Here is a 9,322-nt window from a genome sequence, read left to right on the forward strand (position 1 = left end):
CTTTGCCCAGGTGATCTCTACCAGTATTCTAGCCAACTAGATGCTAATTTTGCAACCAAGGCAAAATTCTGGAAGGCATCAGGCATCCAAGGTCATCTGGCTCTTGTGATGCTTGCCAGGTGGCCAATGTACACAGAGCCATCACCAGAAGATTCTGTCCTGGTCCTCAGCCTGGTAAGGTATGGAGATTGGGGAGCTTAGGTGGAGAAAAAGTGAGGTCCATGGGGCCAGGGACAGAGGTGGGATGGGGTGGGGTGTAGCTCCAGGGGAGGCTGGTGGTAGTTTTGACAGCTCTTTTGGATAAAAACAAACAACCCAACCCAAACACAGGCAGAATGATCTGAATAAACTCCTTGGTCCAAAGAAGAAAGGCAGATGCCTAACAGACATGTGAAAAGATGCTTCAGTTCACTAATTGTTAGAGAAAAACACTTTCAAAAACCCATGGCTTATCACCTCACAGATGTCAGAATGGCTGACTTCTGAAAGTCTTCCAAAAGAAATATTTTCTAGGATATGAGGAATAGGCAATCCCCAAATGACAACTGGGAATGACAACTGGGACAGCCACTGTGCAAAAGAGAATAAATGCTCCTCCAAGCACTACAGGTAGAGACTCTGTACCATCCAGACATTCCATTCCTGAGTATACATCCAGAAAACAACAAAAACTCTCCTTAAAAGTGAGCCATGCACAGTATGTTGATAGCACAACTACAGAAAATAGCCAAAACATGGAAGCAGCCCTAGTACCCATCCACAGAAAGAGATACAGGAGAGGAGGGACACACAGGTAAACTCACAAACACACTCACACACACACACACATCAAATGTAATATTACGCTGCCAGAAATAAGAGTGGATTTCTATTTTCAGGAAACTGGGTGAACATAGCATCACTAGCATGCTTAGTGACAGCAAGCTGACTGAGAATGACAAACACTGTATGGCATCACCACTGTGGAAATTGTAAAGAAAGAATATGGATGAATGCATATTAATGCATATTAATAATGCAGGTGCAGCAGTGAAACAGACTCAAAAGTAGACAAATCAGTCCATATAAACTAGGAGGGGAAAGGAAGCAGGGGCAAAAAGAGGTGGGGTGAAGTCCTGCAAACTAGCATGTACTGTCCAAACAGGGAATGACTGCCTTGACTTTGTAATAAGTTGTACAGCCCCAGGATCAGGAAAGATGATGAATTGCTAGTAGTCCACCTTAATCTAATCTAAATGGTGAATCATCTCCACTTTAATAAATAACCCAATCAAACCATCAATACATCAACCCATCCATTAAACCTTAGACCAAACCCTTCTGGAATGCTCTTCCTCATCCATCTTCAATTCCTAAGACCTACCAGGGGCATTCAAGGTTTCTGATTCCTGAAGCCCCAAATTCCTCTCATTGGCTCTTCTGCTAGGTTTCTCCATGGACTCCTAAAGACTTCAAATTCCCAGTAGCTGCTTTATGTCCCTACAAATCAGGAAATGCCAACAGTTGAAATACTTTGACAAAGTCTCTATCCTCAAGCACAGAGACACAAACAAGACTCTGAAATTTTCAGGATCAGAAACACTACAAACCATCATTTCAGTACTAGAATACTTACTTACAAATCACTCAGAGAGAGCTCCTGCTTCATGATAATACTAAAAGCACTTCCATTGACACCAGGCATGAGACCCTGGAAGACTCTACCCAACCCATAGTTCTGCCCTTGGCAAGGAATATCCAATCAAAACATGAAGGAAAGATAAGAGGCAGGCCAACATCCGCTGGATCATGGAGAAAGCAAGGGAGTTCCAGAAAAACATCTATTTCTGCTTCATTGACTATGCCAAAGCCTTTGATTGTGTGGATCACAATAAACTGTGGAACATTCTGAAAGAGATGGGAATCCCAGACCACCTGACCTGCCTCTTGAGAAACCTGTATGCAGGTCAGGAAGCAACAGTGAGAACTGTACATGGAACAACAGACTGATTCCAAATAGGAAAAGGAGTGCGTCAAGGTTGTATATTGTCACCCTGCTTATTTAACTTCTATGCAGAGTACATCATGAGGAACGCTGGGCTGGAAGAAGCACAAGCTGGAATCAAGATTGCCGGGAGAAATATCAATAATCTCAGATATGCAGATGACACCACCCTTGTGGCAGAAAGTGAAGAGGAACTCAAAAGCCTCTTGATAAAAGTGAAAGAGGAGAGTGAAAAAGTTGGCTTGAAGCTCAACATTCAGAAAACAAAGATCATGGCATCTGGTCCCATCACTTCATGGGAAATAGATGGGGAAACAGTGGAAACAGTGTCAGACTTCATTTTGGGGGGCTCCAAAATCACTGCGGATGCTGATTGCAGCCATGAAATTAAAAGACGCTTACTCCTTGGAAGGAAAGTTATGACCAACCTAGATAGCATATTTAAAAGCAGAGACATTACTTTGCCAACAAAGGTCTGTCTAGTCAAGGCTATGGTTTTCCCAGTGGTCATGTATGGATGTGAGAGTTGGACTGTGAAGAAAGCTGTTCGCCGAAGAATTGATGCTTTTGAACTGTGGTGCTGAAGAAGACTCTTGAGAGTCCCTTGGACTGCAAGGAGATTCGACCAGTCCATTGTAAAGGAGATCAATCCTGGGTGTTCATTGGAAGGACTGATGTTAAAGCTGAAACTCCAATACTTTGGCCACCTCGTGCGACAAGTTGACTCACTGGAAAAGACTCTGATGCTGGGAAGGATTGGGGGCAGGAGGAGAAGGGGACGACAGAGAATGAGATGGCTGGATGGCATCACTGACTCGATGGACATGAGTTTGAGTGAACTCTGGGAGTTGGTGATGGACAGGGAGGCCGGCGTGCTGTGATTCATGGGGTCACAAAGAGTCGGACATGACTGAGCAACTGAACTGAACTGAACTGAACCAATAAAAAGACACAATACTCTCATGATTTGGAGATGCTTTTTATTGGTCAGGCAGGAGAATCTATGCATAAACCATGGCCAACATGAAGCTGTTTAGGATACCAAGTCAATCGAAGAACCAACTGTCTCTAAGTGCCAGTCACGATGGATAAAATACATGTGGGGTCTTCTTTATTTTTTATAGGAGGCTAATGGGCCTGGCACGCTGTGATTCGTGGGGTCGCGGAGAGTCGGACACAACTGACCTGAACTGAACTGAACTGAATTACAATACTCTTTCATTCTCCCAAACATCAGCATGAATCAGCCATAGGTATACATATGTCCTCTCCTTCTGGAACCTCCCTCCCACATCCCACCCATTCTACCCCTCATGTAACACAGCATGGGATTTGTGCTCCCTGTGTCATACAGCAAATTTCCCATGTGGGTGTTTTAAAACAATTCAAAACACAGAATCTGGAGAATTATAGACTCTTCCTTGACAGCAGATTTCTATTATAAAAACAATGGGAAATAGTGGGCTTTAGGAGAGGGAGTCACATTTTATGAAAAACCCACAAACCCAGTACAGAATTCAACCATTGCCAACCTCAGCACTCAGAAAGAGGAGGGCACATGATCTCTCTTCAGTTTTGTGTTTGGTATCCACCAAACACTTTGTCCACACTCTTTAGTGGCTATTGCCTAGATTCAACAGACACACAAACAAGGAATGACAGGGGCCATCCAGAAAAGTTCACACTGCACAGTTCTCATAAATTAGAGTGGACATTAGGGACAAAATCTTACCAACAAGAGATTAAATATTACTCCATTGGCTGGAATATGAGGGGAAGAGGCAGAGGCAGGTGCCTGAGAAAGCATGGCTTTTGAGAGAAAAAGCATTGGTACTTGGATTTGAAGGGAAATTGGGGGTGGGGTGGGCTGAGGTAGAGATACTTCAGAGTGACCTCCCTAGAGAAAAAACTAAGCAGTTGTCTGATCTTCTGAAAGCAAGCTGTATTTCAGGAGGCTTTTCTTTGTCCTGGTGAGTTCCTTGCCAGTATTCTAGTCAGCTAGATGTTGATTTTGAAACTGATGGAAAATTCTGCAACACAGCAAGCATCCAAAACTCATCTGGTTCTTGAGATGCTTGCCAGCGGACAACTTCGCATGGAGCCCTCATCGGAAGACTCTCATCAGAGACTTCTGACTCTCTCATCCCCAGCCTGGCGGCGGGTGGTGATGGGATCAGTTCATTGCAGGATCAGGCTTCTCCGTGCCTTGCAAGGAGGACCCTGAGGACGCTTCGGGCATTCCACGGGACCAGGACTAGGAGAAGGAGGTAGAGGTTGAAGTGGGGAGTCGGGGAAGGCCTCCCGCAGGTGCAAGTCCAGGTAATCATTGTGGTGAGAAGAGCCTTTCTCTGGACTAAGGTTGGTCTCTTGACGCCAGGGCTCTAGGAAGGGGCCCTGCAGCTCTGGGTCACAGAGAACAGAGACGGGGCTGCCTGTAGCATCCATCCAAGGCCACGGGAAGTTGCCTTGCTGGTCAGCGTCGTCCTCATTGGCCTCTTCTTGGAAGGCAATCTCTTGCACAGCTGGGCAGAATTCAAGCTCCTGGGCCATGTACTCGCCCGGAGGGCTCAGGACAGCGGCCGGTTCCAGGATCTGTACCCTCGGCGCTTCCACGTTCGAGTCCAGGAGAGCCTCGGGGATCAGCATAAGGATTTGATCTCCGAGAGACACTTGCACCATGGACATGGACTCCGGCTCCAGCAGCAGGTCGACATGCTCTAGAGGCAGGTGCAGGGCAAAGCCAGTGGGCACAACCAGCTGGGCCGTGGGTGGGCACTCTATGGGGGCCTCCATTCCGTCGGCCAGGCTGGGTGCCACCTCGGACTCAGGCTCAGACTCAGACTCAAATTCGGACTCGGACTCTGGAAACTCCAGCTCCTCGGTTCGGCGGCGTTTGGCTGGGCCGGGTCCTCCGGCCTGCGGTCCCCACAGATCGTCAGGGGAGGCGCTGGGACTACGGGGTCGGGTGCCCATCACAACGACCGAAGGACAGCACACCCGAGACTTGACAGAGGGCAACGAGGCGCTCGGTCCTGCTCGCTGTGACGGGTCTCCAAGACCTGTAAGGCAAACCGGAGCGGGCTGGCTGGGTCGCAGGACCCGGTAATGCTGAGCGAGTCCTCAGCTATCTGGGGCCAACTCCCGGGAGACTCACTGTCCGTGCACGCAGAGCAGCCGCGTTCAGCGCTTCAGCTCCCTGGTTACCGAACCCCTCTCCTTGTCGCAACCACCGGCGACGGCCAATTTTGCAAGTGAGGCCCGCGCATCCAGCACCGCAATAAATACCTCACTGCCCCTAGGCTCCGCCCCATTCCAGGCTCCGCCCGGAGAACTCGCCTGACCTAATCCGCCTGATTGACAGCCCTGAGTATGACTTTCACCTTAGAGAACTACCGCTAGAATTACCGGGTCCCCAAATGATTCTGCTACTCTAAGGCTAGGCGTCCAGGGTCACGTGCTTTGGTCTCAAAAAGCGGACCTCAGAAGCAGAAAAACTTAACCAGAAATCCCACTCCCTATCTAGTCCCAAGGAACTCTAGGTCCCTACTCGTACTGACTCCCCACCCCAGGCACGTCCTGGCCTCTTTTATTTCGGCCCCAGCCTGGGGTTGAGTCTGGGATTGCATCCTGAAGTCTCCCTCGGCCGAACTAGTCAGGGGCGGTCAGATCCTCCAAGCGGGGTGCAAAGGGAAAGGGTTCTTGGAACAGAGGATGTTATCAGCATCTGCTGAAGGATCAACTTTTACTTCTATCCCTGGAGCAGGTCGGCGCTCATGGAGAAAGTTCCAGCAACTGAACCAAAGGTACACACCCTCTGCTAGGACAGAAACTACACCCAAGAGGTGGAGCTTTTAGAACCCAAAGGACAGATGATGGAAACGTCAAGCACAAGGAAGAACCCATCTGCCCACGATCCAGGAACCCGCACAACTGCACCTGATCAGTCAACACGCTCAAAAGGCAAAGCCTTTGATCCACACGTCACTGGAAAGGTTTGTCTATGGCACCCATCCTCCTGCCCAAGCATGGGTGTGGCTCAAATTTTTCTCCAGTTTTCCCAGTGGGAAAACACCCCACATTGTCTTTGGAATGCAGAATACTGTCACAGGGTTGCAGACAAGAGGAAAAGACCTCCCTGCCCACTCCCTCTCCTTTCAGCACATGCTGGCTCACTTTTCTCTTTTCACACCATAGCATTTCCTGTATACTCTCATTCTTAGAGTAGCATTGAATTTCTTTCCACTGAATTTTATTTACCAGGCCTCTCTCCAAGGACATTGAACCTAGTGGTCTGTGATGGGTGGGCACAGGCATCTTCTGGCCAATCAGGATAAAGTTTCAGATTCCTGGCTGGCTATCCAGGAAAACAGAACAGAATTCCTGCAGTGAAGGACCCTGGAATTCAATGTAAGCCCCTCACCAAAGATGTCACTGGATGCCAGTGTTGAAAGTCAAAACACTTCTTTCCTTTCAGCGCTGGAGTGTTTCAGGTACCAGGGTGGTGGGTCTTCAAGGTCAGAACCCTGCTGGATGATAACAAAGGCAACAGGGATACTCCAAATTCCATGGCCAGCCTTCAGCGTTTGCCATGCACTACTGGTCATAATTGGGTCTCATGGCTAAAACTCCACTATCCCTGGCCAAGGGTCAACAAATTCCCCTGAGGTGATGTTTCAGGTGTAGGTGCTGGCAAGGTGCATGGGTGCTGGGTTCACGGAGGCTCTGCTGGGATCCCGAGTTCCCGTGGGGTGAACCTGAACACAAAAGGCACCAAACTCTATAATTCCAGGAGATGAAAGCAGACCTATGCTTGTCTTCTTTAGAAAGAGGTTACTGAGAGCTAGATGTGGGAACTTTAAGCAAGGGAAATTAGGGCCCATAGGGCCGGAAGTTGGGGACCAGAGTCTGGTTGTGGTTCCAAGGAGCAGGGAGGGAACATCTGCCTTAAACCTGAAGCATACTGCAAGCCACCTTTGAAAGGCCCATGCCTCTCACCTCTCCTTCCTTCGGAAATAGGGTTTCCATTCAGCAGACTGGAGGGTGCAAAAGACACAAAGATGACAAAGCTCCCCAGGACACACACAAGAGTTCAGAGCCTGTGATCTGGTGAGAAACAGGGCCCTCAACTCGGTTGCTCCTGTCCCTGCTTGGTTCCATCTCAGGTGGGCTCTTCTCTCAACCTTAGCACTTTCACATCTGGGCTCATCATTGTCCTGGACCTGGGGAATCCTCACAGTGACTTCCCTTCCAGAAGGAGTGTGGCCCTGTCCTGAGACAAAGACAGGCAGCAGGAGGGGAGAGGAAACATCTACCTTGTGGAATAAAGGCCATTGAGGACAAACGTACAGCTAATATCATACTCAAAGGGAACACCTCAAATCCTTTGTTCCCACCTCCCAAAACCACACAAGGATACCCCTCTCACCCCTTCTATTACACAAAGTATTGCAAGCTTTAACCCCAGCAATCAGCCAATATAAGAAAGAAAAGGTACCCACCATGGATGGGAAATACTAAAATTGCCAATATTAGTACATGGTATGATTCCTTAGAGAAAAAACTCACAAGTCTCCACCCCAAAATGACAAGTGCTAACTAATGAATCCACAAGATTAAAGACAGAAAGTTGCTGCTTTTCTATACATTAGGAAGGAATTGTCTGAAATGGAAAAAAATAGAGGAGATGAATCCCATCTCTACTACCTCTAGAAAAATTCAACACCTTGGATACAACTAACCAAGGAGTTGAAAGACTGTATTCTAAAACTTGAAAACACTGACCAAGGCAATGGAAGATGACACAAAGATATTGAAACACATCCCTAGTTCTGGGATTGTAAGGATTGCTATTGTTCAAATGGCCATACTACCTGAAGGAATCAAGAGATTGAAGGAAATGCCTAGAAACACCCAGGACATTTTTCTGAGAGCTAGTACAAATATTCCAAATGTCATAAGGAGCTACACAGGACCCAACATGACAAAGCAAGTCAGGAAAGAATAAACAATGAAAAAGAAGTCTGAAGCTACAACACTCCCAGACTTCAGACCAAATTTCAAAGCTACAGATATTAAAACAGCATGATACTGGCACAGAAACACATATGGAGGTCAACAGAACAGAATACAGATCCAAGACATGAGCCCGGAGTATATACAGGCAGCTACAGCCAATGAGTTTGCCATCTAAAAGGCATGAATACACAACAGGCAAGAGACAGGTCTCTTCAGCACCTGTTGCAGGCAAAACTGGACACACCACAATGAGACTAGAACACTACCACACACCTTCAACAAAATTAAACTCAAAATGAGTTACAGGCCTATGTGAGAGATCTGAATCCATTAAAATCTTCAATGAGATATTGGCTCTTAGACATAAACCAGGGCAATATCTTTGTAAATGGATCTGTCCCCTAAGACAAAAGTCATCTAAGCAAACCTAAACATATGGGACCTAGGTGAACTTCAAAGCTTTCACACAACATAGGAAACCAGGGACAAACCCAAAAGACACACTATGGAATGGGACACAAGATCTGCAAGTGATATGATGGATCCAAACCTATAAACAGTTACTATATACCCATAGAATAAAAATAAACAAACAAACAGCCCAATCCAAACATAGACAGAAGATCTAAATACACTTTTTGGTCCAAAGAAGAGAGGCAGATGCCTAAAAGGCCTGTTAAAGGATGTTCCAAGTCAATAATAATTCAGTTCAGTTCAGTTCAGTCGCTCAGTCGTGTCCGACTCTCCGCGACCCCATGAATCACAGCACGCCAGGCCTCCCTGTCCATCACCAACTCCCGGAGTTCACTCAAACTCATGTCCACAGAGTCGGTGATGCCATCCAGCCATCTCATTCTCTGTCGTCCCCTTCTCCTCCCGCCCCCAACCTTTCCCAGCATCAGAGTCTTTTCCAGTGAGTCAACTCGTCGCATGAGGTGGCCAAAGTATTGCAGTTTCAGCTTTAGCATCAGTCCTTCCAATGAACACCCAGGATTGATCTCCTTTAGAATGGACTGGTTGGACCTCCTTGCAGTATAAGGGACTCTCAAGAGTCTTCTCCAGCACCACAGTTCAAAAGCATCAATTCTTCGGCGATCAGCTTTCTTCACAGTCCAACTCTCACATCCATACATGACCATGGGAAAAACCACTGCCTTGACTAGACGGACCTTTGTTGGCAAAGTAATGTCTCTGCTTTTTAATATACTATCAAGGTTGGTCATAACTTTCCTTCCAAGGAGCAAGCGTCTTTTAATTTCATGGCTGCAATCAGCATCTGCAGTGATTTTGGAGCCCCAAAAAATGAAGTCTGACACTGTTTCC

The 9,322-nt window shown here is 47.2% G+C and overlaps 1 protein-coding gene across 1 annotated transcript; it reads right to left on the bottom strand.

Moving 5' to 3' along the window:
• Positions 1 to 4,162: 4,162 nt before the first annotated feature.
• LOC129551580 (proline-rich protein 23C-like) lies at positions 4,163 to 4,957 on the bottom strand. Its single transcript, XM_055419673.2, has one exon. It carries the CDS (start codon positions 4,955 to 4,957, stop codon positions 4,163 to 4,165), a length of 795 nt encoding a protein of 264 aa, XP_055275648.2.
• Between the last annotated feature and the right edge of the window lie 4,365 nt (positions 4,958 to 9,322).

This window comes from Moschus berezovskii, chromosome 1 (assembly GCF_049115385.1).
Source record: "Moschus berezovskii isolate FMDL1 chromosome 1, NW_MosBer_1.0, whole genome shotgun sequence".
In the NCBI taxonomy this organism is placed as follows: domain Eukaryota; kingdom Metazoa; phylum Chordata; class Mammalia; order Artiodactyla; family Moschidae; genus Moschus; species Moschus berezovskii.

Coding starts and splice junctions, on each gene's coding strand:
- LOC129551580 (XM_055419673.2), bottom strand. CDS start 4,957: ATGGGCACCCGACCCCGTAGTCCCAGCGCCTCCCCTGACGATCTGTGG.